Raw genomic sequence first — 19,644 nt, 5'->3', positions numbered from 1 at the left:
TTGTGTTGCCGCCTCCTACAGGAAAGGGAATGATCTCTCTGAATTCCCACTGTGGTCCTGTGGACTTCCTGGTGGCGACGACCAGCAGCCTGTCTCCTGAGCTGCTGAAGAGGGATTCTGTCGTGGATGGCCCAGACTCTGCCTGTGGAGGCGAGGACCACAGCAACAACTCCTCTCAGGAATCCCTGCAACAGTCCAGCTCCTTCCACGTGGAGGGGCGGGGTAAAGGACGCGGCGTTCTTCTGCAGTACAAGCTCCGCTCCACATCCAGGCTGCCTGGGCGGCCACTAACGGCACTGGCCGATGAGGCATCAGACTCCTCCCTGGAGTCTCTGGAGCACAGCGTGGAGGACGGGTCTATATATGAGCTCAGCGATGACCCAGAGATGTGGGTGCGGGGTCGTCCCTCGGAGACGGACGGGGGTCGCAGAGACAGGGTGATTTCTTCAGCCGTTATTTCTGGAGGGAAAGGCTTCCGTAGACTGAGAGAAGGAGCTCCAGCGAGGACCGGCGGAGAAGGGTTGGAGAACACGCTCATGGTATGGCAGCTCCCTCTGACGGTGTGAGCCTCCACAGCGGGGCCACAGACGCCTACCTGGCTTGCTCTCGAGTCAGCTGCTTCTGCAGTGAAGGGTTTGTTTGTGTGAAGCGAAGGTGTTGCCAGTGTTGCAGAGCTTTTATGATTTAGCCACGTGCTGTTTCACAAGCGGTACCGTCAGGCCAGAACACGTCGCAGGATCCTGCCATCACCTCTCCAGCAGTGACTGGGGCCGCCACAGATTAGTTCCCTGTGATTGTTTTGATCTGGTTCCACTTCCTGCCTTAGTTAAGATTAACCTCATCACGACTGCGTGTGCTCTGCCTCATTCATTTAATGCGAAGGACTTGTGTGTGAGCATCCATGGACAGCATGCCTTTGAGAGGCAGCCTTTGTTGAATCTGCCATGCTCTGCCGAGCTGGAGATGGACATCTTTTATCTGATCCTGTGGGAGAGACCCCATCTGTTTAGAGATAAAAGCTGGGGACTACCACTGCATCACAAAGCACATTAGCATCACTTTATTAGCTTTGCCAGCCTGTCTCTCATCCCATTCAATGTGAATGTAAGATACCTTCTATAGTGTCTCAGAGTGGATTCCCTGCTCTTCATCTTCCCACAGCTGGTGCAAAAATACTTGGACTTACAAGGTAATGCTTGCACAGACTGATCAAATCTTGTACTGTTTGCAAAAGTGACGGTTGTGAAAGATAGTCATTGCTCTACCTTAAAGGATATGTATTTACTCTGTCAAAGCCCCGTGATGTTTAATTTGAACCGAAAGTCTTAGTGCCACATTTGTTTTACCTTCTTTTTTTTCTTTTTTTTTTTTTAAATTTCATTTCTTCCCCCAAGTACTGCAAATTCCAGATATCCGTATCACTCTTCCCTGTCATGTATCAGCCAGGCAAAACAAATGTGTACACAGACGTGTGTACAGAGAACTCCCACTAACCAGAAACTCCTGGTACACAACAGAGGCTAAACTCTGCAGCAGAGAATGAGGAAATGCGGTCGGGAGCCACGCGAGCTGCCGCGTTTCAGCAGACGGGACCTCCCTAGACTGATTACGTGCTCATTAATATTCAATACTATATGATATTAGGTAAAATACGACCATTTACAATTAATAGATGCTGTGTGTAAATAACCTAGACCACTACATCAGATAGTTCCATCAACACAAGTTTTCCCCAGGTTTTGACCGTTGCTAAATATGTGGAGTTTATTACAGGCATCAGTATTTGATGATCAGAATATGAGGCCGCATATGAAACATTGCTTTGGGTAAAAAAAACAAAAACTAAACAAACAAACTCACCCCTCCAATTTGTTGGTAATCATGCAGGAGGAGGCCACACAAGTCCAACAGAGCTTTTGGGATTTGAAATAAACAGAGCAGGGGTGAAGGTCATATGTTTCTCCTCCTTTGTCTTCCCACCTCACATGAATTTCCATCTTATCCCTTCATCACAGATAAAACATCCATCTATTCTCACACACACACACACACACACACACACACACAAAACAACTTGATGTAAAGTCGGCTGGGATGCTGTCATCTAAATGTAAATCTCAGTGTCACACCAGAAATGTATACTCTAATTCATTCAGCACCCTGACGGTCATTATCGCAGTCGTCTGTCGGACTCGAACCGCCGACGAGTTCCTGATGAAATTTCAATTTTCCTTTTACAAGAATTGGCTTGTTGAACTGTATTTTATTCACCTTTTCTCTCCGTTATCTACAAGTATGTTGACCTTTGAAGGACTCAGATGTATCATTTGTTAACACTACATGTATGTAAGTATACAGACAGTAGGTATCTAAAAGTATTACCCCCCGCGAAGAGTCTAAATACTCATGACTGGTCATACTGTAATAAGAACTGACACTGTAATTAAACTAATATTCCATGGTGCAAAGTGTCGTTTTCAATGAGGTGCTGCTGTATTAAATGGTGTTCGTGCTGTTTATTCTCACAAATTGCATTTGTTTTTGCAGTTCTGGCCGACGTTGTCACAGTTGTAACTGAAAGTGACACGGACGGTTAAAAAAAAAGAAAAAAAAAAGAGTTGGCTTGTAAACAACCCACCAGGTGAACCAGATTCTTCGTTGTTGTTCTGCTACTTTTTTAAGAAAGAAGAAGAGACAAAATGTGCGTCTTTGGAGTTTGCGGACCACTTTCCAAGCCTAAGTCCCGTGTATTTCTGACGTCACGAGTGCACTAACCTCTCCTTTTACTCCCACTTATCATGATGGTCTAAACTGTTGGCTTGTTTACATGCTACTAGTTTGGCTAATTTATTTTTATTTTTTTTTTGCAGTAATTGTAACAAAGTCATCATCTTCCGACCTCTCAGCATTTACAGAGACAGCCGTGTTGAGAAATCCAGCGATTGTTCGAACAGAGTTCTAAAACTCTCATGTCTGTCTGAAACGTGAAGCTGGTCAGAATTAAAACATCACACAGCTCTTAAACACAGTTTTTGTCGCCTTCATTAAAGCCCGGCCGCATCCTGGTGTGTTTCCGAGTGAAACAGGAGATAAAAAGGTGGGAAATATCGTTAGGAGGAACATGATGGGAATGCTGGGACGGTGCATTGACAGGATACCAGCAGGATCCTTCAGGGAGATGAAGACCACCTCATGCTGCACATCTCACTGTCCTGAGTGAATACATTCCATCCGACTGCAGCGTTTCAGCGGCCTGAGAAATGCGGACGCACCAGTGGCACGAGCGAGCTAGAGTAGCTCGTAGACGTTTACACAGGTCCGTCCCTGAAACTTAACATTGACTGACAGGTGTAGGACAGGATGTCACGTGTTAAAACTGGTACATTGCATTTGTTTTACAGGAAGAAATTTTGGATTTTCATACCTACGCACTAAGTTTGGCTTTCTTTTTATTTATACTTTTGCAATATTTTGTTTGAATGGGTCAAAAATGAGACTCAAGAACTGAATTAAAAGGGTTTAACAAAATAAATTGATTATACATTGGGCTTGACTTAAACTAGGATTTGGGTGAAATATATAGTATATATATAAGTATATTATGATATATCAGGGGTGGAAAGTAACGGATTACATTTACTCTTGTTACTGTAATTGAGTTGCTTTTTGTGTACTTCCTACTTTTTTGAGTACTTTTTAAAATCTGGAATTTCACTTTTACTTAAGTATTTTTTTTTTCAAGTAACAGTACTTCGCTACATTTTCAATCGATTCCGTTACAGAGTAAAATAAATCCAGAGTTTCACGACGGTCGCCCTGGTAACAGCTGCAGCCAGCGCGAGCCAGCGTCTGCCCCAGCCCAGGTGCACGTCAGTGACGTCAGCCGCTTGCCGCGAGACATTGGAGAGTGAACGTATGACACAGAAACTTCAAAAATGAATGCAACTGAAACGGATACGGTTGAAGCTGCTGAGGAAGGCGAAGATGAACAAAACCAAGTGAATCCCTGGCCACGTTGGACGGACATATCCGAGGTCGAGAACAGAGGCGGGGCAGCTTGGTTTGGCTTGGTGATGCCGTGTCAGCTTCGTCGCAAAGACACCCGCATATCTGCGCTCAGAAACTCGGCATCAAAGCTGTACAGGTGCACGTACAGGTGAGATAACGTTCCGTTACATCAGGGGCCCAGTACAGTAGCTAACGTTGCCATGAACGTGTACGTCAGCAATGCTACCTTCATGGTTCCCGCGCAGTCTTGAAAAGTCTTAAAAGTCTAAAATTCAACGATCTGAAATTTAAGGCCCTTAAAAGTCTTAAATTTTGGTAGTAGGTCTTAAAAATGAGGCGCCAAGTCTTAAATTGACATTACATATATCGTGTTAAAAAAATGTTCCCGCAGGAGTGTGCGACAATAAAATCAGTTCGACCACCTAAACGAAAAATTATTCAAGGTGGAACCAATGAAAGGAGAAATCCGAAGGCTGCGTATCACATTCGTGTGGTCTGATTTCCGTGTTGCACAGAAAGTCCAGCAGGTTACATGTGGTGGATACGCGCGGCGAGTCTGACCGGGCATCTCAAGTGGGCGAGTGCCGATTCAATGATCTGCGGCTGGACAGAAGAATTTAAATGCTGGCTGAAGAGAGTTCCTGGAACTCGAGGCCCGCTGCGCTTTGTGCAGAAACAAACAAGTTCAACTGGGAACACTCGGGATAAAGGCTCTGGAGTCGCAGGCGAAGTCCGGCAAACATGAGACACAAGTCAGAGGCTGCGTCGAGACAGAAATCTGACGTCGCCTGCAGCGGACCCAGCAGCTGCTGCGATGCCTCGACCTCCTCCAGCGACCCAGGTCTCCGCGACTGCTGCCCAGGTTCCCTGTACCGCAGTACAACATATGTCACTGATATGCACAGTAATTCTTATTAATTTTTCACTTTTTAAAAAATTATTATTATTTTTTTTTTACTTTTCAATTCACTCCCCGACTCCAATTGTATTCTCTGTAGGGAAGGAGTGTGGTAGTGCTCATTTTCCAATGCCAAAATAAATGGTGAAATTGAGAATTCTGTGCCTGTCTTTTTTTCAAATCGGTCGGTGCGGCCACTCCTCATTGGAGATTCTTTTTTCATGTATAGATCCACTGGGTTCAGCACCACAACAATCATTGAGTGTGTTGGGAAGCACATCCCACCATCCCACTGATGACCAAAGGCTGTCCCACGGTGTCGCCAGTAGGTCTGAGATTTCATTCCAAAAAGTCTTAAAAACGGTCTTCAAAGGTCGTAGGTTTGACTTGTTGAAGCTTGCAGGAGCCCTGTTCCTTACGGGTCGGTAACTAACAGCTCGATAGCATTGGTGGCTCATGGTTTGCTGCACACACTCCTGACCCCCCCCCCCCCCAAAAAGTAACTAAGTAACTTTTACGCTGAGTACATTTTAGGTGAGCTACTTTTTACTTGAGTACATTTTTACACCAGTACTTTTACTTCTACTTAAGTAAAATTTCATCAAAATAACAATACTTCCCCTGATATATATATATATATATATATATATATATGTGTGTGTGTGTGTGTATACTGTATGCATTTGTATACCATACATATACACATTTACGTATACACATACATACATATCCATCATCCATTTTCTACACTGCTTCTCTGTTAAGAGAATATATATATGAGAATATATTTTATATATACAAATGCATTTATTTTTCTTTCATGTTTTGTTTACAGAGGATATTTGTGTGAATTTGGACATGTAAAATGTCCAACTGCTCCTCTAACTTGTTGATGGCAATGGTAACCATGGTCAAACCAGTCAATACAGTAAGATCAGTTCCACACACCAGTGGAGGTCCGGGTGGGCCCGCGTCCCTCACTGGTGTGTGGAAAGGTGCTGCTAGTTTCAGCACCTGTCTGAACATGAGCTCACTGTCGACTAAGAACATCTTTAAGTAAGAATGAAAGCATCGTCTATTCTGAGTGACTGAATGAGGTGATTGTTTTGAGCTACACTCCGGAGCTAATGCTAATGATGCTATCCATCCATCCATTTTCTACCTCCTATCCTGTTCAGGGTCACGGGGGGGTGGAGCCTATCCCAGCAGCCTTCAGGTGAGAGGCGGGGTTCACCCTGGACGGGTCACCAGTCCATGGCAGGGCCAACACAAATAGACAGACAACCATTGGCTCTCCCAGCCACGCCTACGGTCAATTTAGAGTCTGGATTAACCTGGTCCCCTCTTGATGTCTTTGGACTGTGGAGGAAGCTGGAGTACCAGAGAGAACCCAGCAGGAACAGGGAGAACATGCAGACTCACACAGGAAGATCAAACCCTGAACCTTCTCGCTGTGAGGCGACGGTGCTGACCACTGTGCCGCTAATAATGCTATCATGCACTGGTAATTCTGCGTTGTCTTCTACCATTTTTTTGTCTGTGTTTGATAATTTAATTATCCAATCTCTACATCTGATGGTATTCAGGGTGCAGTGGGGTCAAAGTACGGGTCACGCGGTCCAGTTTATAGGTCAGATTTTGGTTTCTCCGGAGAAATCTTGGTGTACCAATGTTATTAGCTGAATGGTTATAAGAAGAAAATTCATTGACCCTGACCCTCATCAGTAGCCCACAGGAAATGAGCAGAAAAGGTCAACGCTAATATGAGCCGTAAATGAAGAGCTAAATGAGCGGCCTGAGACGGAGGGTCAGGTGTGAGCCTTGACAGTTCATTATTGTCCACGATATCACACACATTAGCTGCATGTAAATCAGTGTTAGGCGGCCAGCGACACAGAATCTCACATGAATATGTTTTGTCCTGTCATGCATGGATGAAGTCACAGTAGAGACGGACACAGGGATGAAATGTGTTCACTTCCAGTAATACGAGTCCTCCTGCGTGTGGACATCCTGAGCTGGGTTTACTTTATTGGGGGAGAGTGGGTAAATGAAGTCTCCCTCCCCCCTCCCCCCGTACATTACCGTAAACAAAAACAGTCATGTGATCACACATTAAGGAGGTACACTTGAAATCACAAATTAAGTTCACCTCATGGAGAGAGTGGGAAGCAAACCAGTGTCGTCAGTGAAATAGCTTTGTTTCCCACAACATGAATTGTAATTCAAATCAGCGCGAGCTAAAAAAAAAACAAGGTCATAAACTTAATAGTGGATTTGAGCGGCTGCGTGGAGGTGTGTAGAGAACATGGAGGTTGTGGCGCTGAATGGGTCAATGGTGTTGCCGAAAACACAGCTTGTACTCTCATGCGGTCCTGAAAGGTTTAGTGAAGTGTAAGTTTAAGTGCTGTTAAAACACGTGTTTTATGCTCAAAATTAAAAACAACAAACATAGCAGCATGTTTATAAGTTCACACAAGGGCGAGTTTTGCCTTCGTTAAAGTTCATTTGTGCCCATATTTTCCCTTTATGTCACTGTTTAAAAAAAACATTTTAATCAAGTGTGGCTTTTTACCGTGGAAGGTTCAATTTACCCCCAACCTCAGGGCCAGTTGTGCCCTGAGGCGCTCTCTCTCTCTCTGGCTCTCTCTCTCTGGCTCTCTCTCTCTCTCTCGCTCTCGTATACACATATACTGTATATACGTATATACAGTATATGTGTATACAGAGAGAGGGATATATATATATATATATATATATATATATATATATATATATATGTATATGTGTGTGTGTGTGTGTGTGTGTATATGTGTGTGTGTGTGTGTGTATATATATATATGTGTGTATATATATATGTGTATGTGTGTGTATATATGTGTGTGTGTATATATATGTGTGTGCATATATATGTATATATATGTATGTATATGTGTGTGTATGTATGTATGTATGTATGTATGTGTATATGTATGTATATATATATATATATATATATATATATATATGGCTCATCTTACCCTGTTCTCCCCTACTACTTACCTCCAAGTTTTTGGCTCATGGATGCTGCTTTGGAAGAACCAAATACACAAACATCCTGAAACACAAACTATTGAGGAACAGAACCTTGTTCTTTACGGGGGTCACTAACAGATCACATCTCAAAATGCTGTGGAAGTGTTACACTGTCGGAACTCAAACAGGATGGGACATAAATAGCTACTTTTTTTTCTGGTGGAACTTCACAAACCCTCTTTTTCTAAACCTTTCTATAGATATTTTCTGCCAATTAACCCTGCTCCAGGGAAGATTTTCCAATCTCAAGCCCCAGCTTTGCGCCCGTGCAGCTTGCGGCGTCACTCTCCTGACGTCTAAGGTATAATTTGCATGCCTCGGTCAAGGCTAAACTGAATCGGATGAAGCATTGCAGTTTGAAGGTCTCCCTTCTTTATCTGCAGACTCCTAAGAGCCAGGCATATTTGCATTGCTTTTCATTTCCACAGGCTTGGCAGTACGAATGATACAGGAAGAAGAGCCACACTGTGCAAACCTTACTCAACAAAGGAGGCAGTAGCAAATGATTTGCATAAGGAGAATGCAAGGATAAGGCCCACACAAGGCTAGCTCGGATGTTTTTATCAGCCTCCATCAATGCTCAGAGCTGATGTCTGTCACAGCCCCACAGAGAGACGGTGGGTCACATCTTGGTGCCTGTCTCCCCTAGCGAAATCAATCTTGCATAACCCCCCCCCCCCAAAAAAAAATATATAAATAAGTATATGTTCTATAATTCAAGAGCAGATATTGTTTTCAGGCTCACAAGACTTCTGGATCTGAGAAGTGAATTCCCTCGATGCCTGTTCAATGCGTGGACCTACCTTTACACACTCTAAGTGCTACAATGTTTTATTCAGCACATGCAAAACATTGTTGTAATCCTGATCATTGTGACCCCTGCTAGTGTCGCCTGTTCAGTGCATACACACCGCCAGTCGCCCACAATATTCATCTCTTTGTCAGTCCCTTTCCATGAAGCTACAGCAGAAAATGAAAATGCACTGCTCTGAAGCAGCGTAACTGTGATTCGTTTTATCGCGGTACCTCAGGGTGGAGGGGGGTTGAACTGGTGGTGACCCGGGTACCCGCCATCCGGACTGAGCAGCAAAACGAGGACCAGCGTTCCCAGTTATGGAAATCCCAGTCCAACAAGTACAGACCGGATTGGCGTTATTTGAATCCTGAAAGTCACGTCTGCTTCTCTGTGTGTCTGTATCTGCAGGGAAAGATAATTAATGGTTGAAATCTTGCTTTAAAAAGGTGATTCTTTTGGACTTTTGTATGAGTCCAACCGAAACTATGAATGAAAATACATGTAAATGCAAGTCAGGCTACCATATCTAGATTACACACGCCAGTCAGCCCCAGACTGGCCCGGTGTTCTACGCATGTTCTGTAGGTTCATTTAGACTTTTCTGACAAAGTCTCCTGCTGCCTCACTTGAAAGGGGCTGTCCGTTTTTCGGTAGGCTACGTTAAACGTGAAGCAGAACCACGAATGAATTTAGTTCAGTCGATCAGCACAAACATTGAGAACAACAGCAACATGGCAAAGGTGCAGGCTGCAGCTACAGGTTATATTGTCAAGCAGGAGTGGAAGCACAAGCAGCAAAAACAGGTTTGTAATATCTTGTAATATTGCAGGCACTATCTTTGTTCATCACATTATCTTTAAACTTTTAATTTCCCAATCCAACTATACACATTCCAATTCACTGTCACAAATATTCCGTGGATTTACACCTTTGACGGATGGACATCAATTATCAATGCCCTCCTGTTCTTCAAGGTTTCTTTATTTACACAAAGATTAATTTGTTACACACACCAGCGACGCAGCACTCCGAGGCTAAAGACATCAGGACAACGCAAAAGAAACACTCTCAAACAGGCTTCAACAAAATATCACTAACAATGTCACAACACTGAAAATCTTAAAAAGACCTTTTCCCCTAAAATCCTTCCGACTCTGCTGTTCAAACCGTTTCTGTGTTGAGCGTGGAGGTGAATTACTGAAGGCTTTATACATAGCTGACATGTATCGTGGAGACCTTCGCAACCAGCTGTAAGGGGGCATATCGCCCCCTGCTGCTCTGGTGGAAGGTGGACACGCTTGGTCGAACCAATCGATTCTTGCTGGTTCACGTTTGCTGGGACCACCACAGTAGTCCAGTTTAATTGAGCTCTATCTGCTTGAAGCAGCTGTGCATGCGACCCCACTGAGCGCCACTACACTACAGCAGACATGATCAATGGCCACACGCAAAGCCTTCACAGACGACCGAGAGGTCCTGGACCAGTGGTTAAAAACCCCAGCTGTGCCTTCCTTTGGCTATGACATCACCATTTTACACTCCGTAAAATCATAATAGGTTAAGTGCAACTGAGGGGTTTTATGGGCAATTTTCTGCAAACACATTTACGCCTCAGACTGCATACTCATATTCTCTCTTTGTATTTACTGTGATATGTATAAACATAGCGGTTTTATACGCTTTCCTGCAGTGTTTTATTTTCTATGACTCTTTGGGCCTTTGAAGGGTGACCTTCAATTCATATACTGCATCTACAGCTATAACTCTAGGCTACTATCTCTGTGGGACCTCCATGGAGCAGATACAATTTCATTTTATGTCTCGCAGTGAATCAAGTGGCTTTTATGCCAACGTTTCTCTGACTATTCAAACAAAATAAGAAGGTTAGAATTCGGGTCCATTCTTCCTCCACGTCTGTGTTGAATCTGGATCGCAGCCACCACACATTTCAGAGGTAAACATCGTGTTGAGTGTGCCAGTAACATGGCCGCATTTCATCAGAAAAGCAAAATATGACTTGAATCGTTTTCAGCATCAAAAGCAACGATATCTCATCTTCAATTTCACGTTCTGTCTGTGTGCCACACTCACGCAACGCTTGCATCAACTGCATCCAGGAATTCACAAGAATACTGAACAATATTCATTTCTGACCTTTTGTTTTTAATGATAGCCGTGTCTCCATTCCACTTTTGTCTTAGACTTTCTTCAGCAACTCCCCCTCTTACTCCTGCATGGGGTACAGTACCTTTTAGTGCTTTTCTCTTCTGCATGACAGATGGATGCTATTCAAACACATTCTATCCCTGTAAATAATACAGTCTTGTTTTGCTTAATATTACTGTTCCCAAGACAGCACTAGGATGCAAGTGGAAGTCATAGAAGTGTCTTCTCCTGGGTTTATGATGCTGTATTTCTGTGTTACTAACCTGAGATTCTCAGTGTTTTGATTGCGTTATTCAGTCCAGCGTAGCAAGATGAGATCCTCAACTTAAAAAGGAAGGAGAGTGAGATGTTTTCCATGGTGCATTGGGACCGACAGCCACAAAAAAGGTGGCTCACTTTTTCAAAGGTATGGGAAATCAATATATGTGGTGGCGGTGATGATATTTATTTAATATGCAATCCCTCATGATAAGGAGAGAAAGAGGATGGCTTCGTAGGGAGTTTGGCAGCTAAGAAGCTGTCTGTTTTATAGGGTGGACATTCACAGTAACCAGCGATGACAGTTTCTATTTTTAAACTGTGCTCTTTTTTGAAATGTAACTCTGACAGTTGGCTGGCTCAAAGAGGAGAGGGAAATATTACACTTGGACATCATGGAGGTAGGCTGTAGGTGATTTGTTCATTTCAAACACAGGTGATGGGCCAGTGGGAGCACTATCACCAATGTGTTTGCATGAGGGACAGATTTGGCTTGACTGCATCAAAACATTCATCAGCGCATACAAATATCTGTTTACTCTGCGGACAAATATGTGCAAGTGTACCAGACCAAAGTAGAGCCTCAGGCCCGACCCAAACAGCCACATTCCTCAGCAAGCAAACAATAATTTTGAAGTTTTACCAGTTTCTTTCCAAACTGAAGCTCGGAGATAAGAACTTTTCCTTGTAATCTGCAGTAATTGTGGATTAACCCCTGGAAGTCTTGGACATGTTGGTGAAACTGAAGCCCCGGGTTAGGGTTAGACCCGGAGGTGGACTGCTCTCAGTTTACTCCTGGCGGTAGAGCGTTGCATCGGATGTCGCTTCCCTCCTCACGCGTGCAAGTATCTACAAACTTGATTTATTTTGGTTCTTACGACATGTTAGACAGTAATAAGGCAGGAATCAGATTCTCTGGTTGGTGAAAGATGTTTGTTGACGCACGAGAAAATTTGTAATAGTAGAATCCAGAGTTAAAAGGTTGGGGTAGGGTGGGTTTAGGGGGCGTGTCCTTGTTAACCTGTCACTCACAACACTCGCAAACCCATCAAAGCAGGCACGATATATAAGCATGTAACAGTCATCCAATATGGCTGCCACGGGAAAAGTTACAGGAGCTGGTGAAATGGCAACATACCAGTGGTTTCAGAACAAAGAGAGTGTAGGAGTGAGCTGGTTAGAAAACAGTCGAAGATAAGCCAGAAGCTTAAGCAGAAGCTCCATCGGGGACAACACCAGTCTGGATCTGCGGCGAGATGACAGGCCAGTCAAGCTTGCAATCACTGGAAAACAGATGATCACATGACACGGCGCCTCAAAACCACTCCGCCGGAGAGAGAAACATCTGAGCAGTACTGATGCACAGCACAGGTGGAGAATCGCCATACAGGGGCTGATATGCTGCTGCTGGGTCAGGCTAACGTATAGTATCATACATCTAGATATTCAAAGTAGGTCACTCGTAGTCCACACGACTATATTTTCCAGGTCCTCATTATTTTTCTCGCCAACTTCAGAAGCATTTTCAGGTGCAACTTTCTTCACCTGCACCAAAGAGCTTCCCCTCTTTCATCGATTCTTTTTAAAACATTGCTAATTTTTTTTGTTTCTTCAGTTCCAATAATGTTCTCTTGTTTCAGTTTAATTGTTCATTTTCCCCTTTGTTGCTCAAATGAAAGCCTCAGGGTTCAATGCAGGTCAAATCACACTCCCAGACAAAATTTCATCTTCCGAGAATGTGCTCTTTAGAAGACTTTTTCACATTTAATTTCAAATTTTTATTACAAACCTTATATTAAACTGCTCAGTAATCTTTAATAATTGGTCCACATATCCAATAACTCCCCTGAAGGAGTCTGAATAAAATCTTGCACCGTCAAAGCCACTTACCTGAGCTATAGAGGGCAATCAGCAGGGCAACAAGTTCTACTCAAAAATGTCGGAAATGTCCAAACCCCGAAGCTGCCTGATCAAAGCTGACAGACCTGGTTTTTGACTGGGTAATTATGGAGAATACTTCTATAATCTCCATCATCTGGGTGGGAGCTGGTTCAACCAGCGAGCCGCTGCGGAGAAGACTGTTCTACTCACATTCATTACCACATGAACTTAAAGATTCTCTAAAGAGCCTCTGAATCTCAGAATGGTGGCAAACTCCAGAAGAAAGAAGCCATTTAATTAGAAGCAAGGCTGCAGCAAAGAAAGGAAAAAGCGAGCAGACCGATCTCACTTTCCCCCAGAAGCACAAATGTTTGTCTTTGTTACGGTTCGCACTAGTGAATTACTTAACAATTAAACCGGGAAGTTTTACAGGAAAGTCCAAATAAATTCCCATTTCTAGGAATTAGACCATAAAGGCCCCAACCTGGTCTTTTGTAAACGAGCCCCTTGGCATCTTGTTTGCTAACAACATCATGAAGAACGATTTTAATTCAGTCAACCCAAAAACGATAAGCCCGTCTTGCAGCTCTCTGTGCCAAAGGGCAAAGCGGTTGCAGGTCAGAGACGATGCAGCAGCAGTGATATACAGCTGGAAGGTCAACATCTTATCATATCGCCCATCTGGCGTTTACCAGACTGGTACGGTCCCGATGTGACTGACTCAAGCTCTTTGACTCTGCATGGTGTTGCGTACAGAGCTCTCCAAACAAGAGCACTGTGTCTATTCCAGTGTTTATCTTTAAAATGGACCATACACACAGTTAACTTACTATGGATGTCCAAGGATACTGGCAACATTCTAACAAAGTTGGCTCTCTGATTCCATATTGATTTGTTGAATTCAACAGTGTTGTGGGTACTTCTAAAGAAAGTATTAAACATACCACGGCCAGTCAATGACCCCTGGCAGTTTAGTAAGCATTTTAAATGCAGCACTAAGAGGCAAGGTGTAGGACTGACATTAGTTTGGCCTGACAGGCTGGGTCATTTACTGCCGAGAGGTCACTCATCAGACTTATCTGTCACCTGGTGCGGATCCTGCCCCGGGGGCATCTACATCAGAGGCCTGGTGAGCAGGCGAGTTAGGAATGAACTCAGGAGAGAGACATCTTCTGCTGTGGAGCCTTGCTGGTTGAGTTTGGAACGGGAGCGCGTGTGTATTTGTTACCAAAAAAAAAAAAAAAGTCTGCATGTTAAGCTTTGACACAGGTTAGCTTCACTTTCATTTTCCTTTGGCAAGAATGATGTTATGAGACCTGAGGTTACTGGCTGGATGAGTTTTACCTTTTTTTTCCCCACAAGCCTTTAGTGCTCAGTTTGATTCATTCATTTAAAGAGAGTGGCTGTTGGTTTTGGGTTTTTTTTTTTTCGCGCTATAGTACTGGATGTGCCATATCTCTTTGTTTCTGGCATTTTTGAGGTGAAGTCGGATGAGATTGAAAGATTTATATGTTATCTTAATATCCCTTCATCTCAAGGTTCATACTTGGTACACACTAATAATCCCCACTGACCTTGTCCCGCACAACACTTGCCGATCCTTTTGTTTTCAAGTGATTCCGCACACAATATTTCTGCTTGTTTGATGTTGTTTAAGCCCGTGAAAGATATCCGGACATGTGGAGAATTAATTTCCATGCTTTTTCTTACGACCGCATTCAACTGTCGATTGATATTCTCGTACTCACGTCCTTGCTGTTATCATTTACAGTTATATCCGTTCATTAATTACCAACATGGCTCGCTCATAGAGGTCACTCAGAGTGTCTTTTATCTGGAACAACATCGAGCACACTCCACCAATGTAGACAAATTTAGATTTAATTTTTAGCCGTTGAGTACGATTGTCTTACATCCTATGATTAGTGTATTTATCAGGAAAAGAGGCAAAGGCAGTGTTAGAGAAATATTATTGGAAGACAGAAGGAGACATTCAACAACAAGCCTGCAGTTCAAAACTATTAATGAGAACCAGGAAGAAGAAGGCTGGCGTTTACTGGATTTGGACATGTCGCCCCATTGTTACAGTAGCCTATACAGTATATAGTGATGTGATACTTCGCCACAAATGTTTTTTTGCCTCACAAGTACTCGCTAAAAGGTGTCTTGAGCTTACAAATGGCCTCTTTTTGACCCCCTCAAGCGTCACTTCCCAATGCAGAAATAGCCCGCCACATACACTTAGCTTGGCGCTAATGTGACTGACAGCTAACAACATCTACAGCAACACAACCACAGAGGAACTGCTCATAAAGTTCCGTTCACAGACCCTCAACCTCTCACCCCAGTTTAGGCAATATCCTCTTTGACCAGTTGTAGGCTCAGTTATCCACCAACACTTCTATTTGTGTTAAAAAAAAAAAAAAAAGCTCCAGTTTGCATTTGTTCACTTCAGCAGCAAGTGCGACCAGCTAGCTCGTTCAGCTGAGCAAACTTGCTGACGACTCTCACAGCCGCCATGGTAGCGCAGGCTGAGCAGAAATTCTTGAAGTTAGTTTTATGTGGCTGGCTCTTTCTAGAGTCTGGAGTCACAAAAAAGTAATGCAAAAAGACTTTGTGAGCTTGAGACTTTTATTCATTACTGCGTGAAAGGCAAATTTTAAAAAAAATACTGTTTTGGTGAAGGCACGCTAGCAGCAGATACAGTGTAGCACTCATATGTCCACCGCCTATGGTGGCCATGTGACTGAATCCGACATGGACTGCTTTTTTTGTTTTGTTTTGTTTTTTTTTTGTCCACACAACCTTTGTTACATACCCATGAAAGGAAAGAAAGTGATATTTGGCGGATATTCTGTTTCATGGTAGAATGCAGCTTTTGTAGCTTCACCTGTTCTGAAACTGTGGGAGCGCACAAAACATCCTTTTGATTTCTGGGATGACTCAGAGTTGTAGGGAGACAGTTCCCACAGGCAGAGTGAACCACCTTTGAGCCCTAATGATGTAAACTGATAGGAAAGAGCACAGTCTGCACTGGCATGGGGACTTAATTGCTCCTTCTACAAGCCTGCATGTAAAGCTGTCTCTTCGTTCCAGAACTTAACAAGAGAGCTACCGGTGTACTCCACTCAGCTCTCGGCGTGTTGTGGTGATGATAATTAAAAACCACTTGTGCGTGTACTAGTTTGGACTAAAAACCATATCAAACCAACCCATCAAATGTTTGTGCTGATTCTGACGATGAGAGGAGAGCCTGCACTGAAGTGAGCTAAATATATGTACACAAACGGTTTCCTCTGACCCTCTCTCCATTTTTCAATACACACAGAAATAATAAGAACCTTTACTGATCCCCACAGGGAAAATTCACATATGCAAAGAATAGATAAGCAATAAAAAAATTATCTATTTTCTATCCGTTCAAAAACAGCAGGAACTTAACAAGCAATGTGGAAGGGCCTTCTGTAGAGCGTCTCCACCGAGGCCAGTGAAAAAATATGCAGGTTTGAGGAGGGTTTATCTGCCCTTCCCCGGCCCCTGCTAGCCCTCCTCTCATGAAAACCTGCCCAGCAACTGGCAGCGAGATGGACAGACAAGCGAATGTGGATGAAAACCTGCTTAGTGGAGGTAAATATGGCTTGCTAGTGTAAACATACCCATTGTGCTAAAATGTTGAACTGCATAGTAGCCTTGAAGAGTAGAGTTCCTGCACACAGGTGAAAACACAAGATAAGGGGAAGGGCGCTCTTTAGATGAAGTGCAAACCTTTGCAAAGGCCAATGCAAAAATACATTTTTGTTGTTGTTGCTTTTTCTAAGTGGATCTTCCAATTTAACAAGTTCTGCCTGACCCCTGCTACCCCCAGACCCCAGTCAAACCACCAGTTGGAAATTATGACAATACATAAATGACAAAATAACAGACAAGTCACCCTATGCTGTAAAGTATACCTTTATAATGTTTTAAAGTTTTCTGTTTAAAGAGTCTGCTGTCAGCCTTGCAGTAGAGGTCCAGCCTCCTCTGCGGGTGCAGCAGTCTGTTGCTGAAGGAACCGGTGAAGGCTCCCAGTCTCGTGCAGCCAGGCTGCTGCCTCCTCTCACTCATCCTTTTCTAGAGAATCTGGAGGGCAGTCCAGAGCAGAGCCAGCCCTCTCGGCCAGATGATGGAGCCTGGCCTGCCAATGCTCCTAAAATACTCAGCGGTTGGAATTGAACCTGATATATCTGACACCAGGGGTGACACTATGGTGACACTCTGGGTGTCATACAAGTTATCCTCCTCAACAAAAAAGTAAACAAAACAAACACAACCTATTTTTTCAAGATCACCCATACATTGATCCATTTTCTACACCGCTTATCCGTTCAGGGTGTGGGGCTACAGCCTAACCCTACCAACACTGGGTGAGAGGCCAGGTTCACCCTGGATGGGTCACCAGTCCGTCGCAGTTTTCCTAGATTACTTTCAGGTCATTAAATTTCTGTACCACAGTCAAATTCAAGTTCATGAGTAGTTACACCGAAGGTGGGAGCTGGACACTAATTAAAGACCTAAATGATCTTTAGATGTGTTTTGGTGAAAATGAAGCAGATCCTGGGAGAAGGACTTACCGCGATCCTTCTGAGTAATCATCAGTGTAACTGGAAAACAAAAGAACAAGCGCAAAAATTATTTAAAACTGTTAAATTGCTCTAATTTTCATGATATTGTGATTGAAACAATTTGCAATTAATTACTTTTTTTTCTTAAAAGCAACAACAAAACAAATCAAAAACATTGTACCATTGTGCCTTCTTTTTATTTTAGCATCCCCTCAGATAAGATTTTCTGAATCTGAATCAGGTACATTTGCCCTTTCAGAAAACTTCAGAATTTAGGTTTTTTTTGCATATAAATATATAAATTCAGATTATTTTGTTCTTCTTCTCTTTTTTCATGCATCTGCTTGATATTTAAATGACAGACTCAGTTGGAAGCCACTTGTTTATCCCTAAATCCCTCTAAAAATATATTGCAGAAGCTAAATTTGAACTCTTTTCCCTCAAGGAATCATAGGAAGGAGTGCAAGAGTGTCTTTTTACCGTGACCAGTCAGAAACTGGCGAGGGAAAAAAATGGTGTGGTAGAAACTTCTTGTATGCATGCAAGTGGTTTTGGCTCTTTTTACTCGAAAATAGGACAAATGGAAGCGAAAACGAGTGTTGTGTTAATCTTTTTTGGAATTGTGTGACGTTCTGTGTCGTTTTGAGAGCAGGAAAACTACAGAACCGTTTTTTTCAATTGGTTTGTGCAAGATTGTCATGCCACCAACATTGTGCCTTTTAGTTTTTAGTTCCTAGGGTCAGTTGGGTCAGGTGAGTGTAGCACTGGAGCGTACATTTCTCATCATCATTTCATGAAACTGGGGTGGACCTTGATTAATGAAGATGAGCTTTGTGATTGACAGAGAGGACACGTATGGGTTTGTGTTGTGTCATCACCTGATTCGCTGCCAGCGGCTCGTGTTTGCTATCAGCAGCAGAGATAATTGGGCATCACGCTAACTGGTAGCTCCGCGTCTGTCATCCAAAGCCACTGGTGCAATGTTCCCGTCCCAATGTGATCACATTATCGGCGAATGAAATTTCATTACATTTTGATCTGCTCACTAAGAGAGGGGCCAAATTAGAAACAAAGCATTCCCGAACATTTATCCTTCAGGACATCAAGCCTTTTCAGTGGAGCTGTTAAGACTGAAGTGCTTTCCAGTCTCAGCTCTCTGCAGATTAGTGTGAACCCACTCCATCTGATGATGTACTGTCAAAATACACTTCACTGATGTGCTTTGTGGATTTACACTTGAGAATTTATCACCTGACTAGCTAGCTTTGCATTATTCATTGAGCAGGGATAGTGAGAGAGCAATCTGAATGCAGACAATGTTGTATTCACACTCGCAGCCGTATGACAGCAGTGTCTTCACAACGCCCTTGTTAAAACTCGGCTTTTGGTAACAGGAAACAAGACAACTCCTAGTCTCATTACCTTGCAGAATCCGTTGAACAAAAACACAGGAAAACAATCTGAGCTGTCATTTTAATGCCCTTTACATTACTTTGGTCCAACGCACTAAACGTGCTGCAACTGGGTCAATGAACACGTTGTACCGAGATATGAACAGTGACACCGCCACGTCTGTCTAAACAATATATCAAATCGCTGTAGGGTTTATTAGAGGGTCTCAAAACGTTGTCAGGACAACAATCTGGGTGATCCGTACCAGAAAAAATGTACAACTTCCACGAATAAAAGGAGGATAAACCTGCATCAGTAAGCAGGACAGCAAATGCAGCCGAGTGATCAAAGGAGGGATGAATCAAGGGTGACAGGAATTGACTGCAGACACTTGAGGACTTTTCCTCATTGATCCGTGGGACTCCCCCCCCCCCCCCCCCCCCCGACTGTCTGTAGAAGAGTTTCAGGTCTTTAGATTCTATGGAGTCTTTGATTCCAGGCGGATCCCGCTGGCTGGTTTAGCGTCAGTGACTGGAGGCACCTGAGGTCAGTCAGTAATCAGGTTAAGT

General features: G+C 43.3%; 1 protein-coding gene and 1 long non-coding RNA gene across 8 annotated transcripts in view; one reads left to right on the top strand and one right to left on the bottom strand.

Annotated features, from left to right (window-relative positions):
- arhgef10la (Rho guanine nucleotide exchange factor (GEF) 10-like a) overlaps positions 1-3,329 on the top strand; it is a 116,242-nt gene extending 112,913 nt beyond the window's left edge. For 3 of the 4 annotated variants that reach the window (XM_086200110.1, XM_086200107.1, XM_086200108.1), the window contains one exon: positions 22-3,329. In XM_086200110.1, coding sequence (XP_086056236.1) covers positions 22-566 — 545 coding nt within the window. In that variant the 3' untranslated portion in view covers positions 567-3,329. The remainder of the gene's footprint in view (positions 1-21) is intronic. The other variant, XM_086200109.1, reaches the window with a different exon arrangement.
- LOC147268481 (uncharacterized) overlaps positions 1-19,644 on the bottom strand; it is a 43,572-nt gene that overhangs the window by 10,007 nt on the left and 13,921 nt on the right. For 2 of the 4 annotated variants that reach the window (XR_015112160.1, XR_015112159.1), the window contains exons 3-4: positions 9,008-9,179; positions 1,861-2,028 (exon numbers count right to left, since the gene is read on the bottom strand). This is a non-coding gene — a long non-coding RNA (uncharacterized LOC147268481). Of the gene's footprint in view, positions 1-1,860; positions 2,029-9,007; positions 9,180-10,931; positions 11,011-19,644 lie in introns of those variants that run through there. The other 2 variants (XR_015112157.1, XR_015112158.1) reach the window with 2 other exon arrangements.

The sequence above is a fragment of the Aulostomus chinensis genome, chromosome 3 (genome assembly GCF_037954235.1).
Source record: "Aulostomus chinensis isolate RoL2024-O1b breed Wild chromosome 3, RoL_Achi_v1.0, whole genome shotgun sequence".
Lineage (NCBI taxonomy): Eukaryota > Metazoa > Chordata > Actinopteri > Syngnathiformes > Aulostomidae > Aulostomus > Aulostomus chinensis.
The sequence above is the reverse complement of the archived record's forward strand: the minus strand, read 5'-3'. Positions and strand labels throughout refer to the sequence as shown.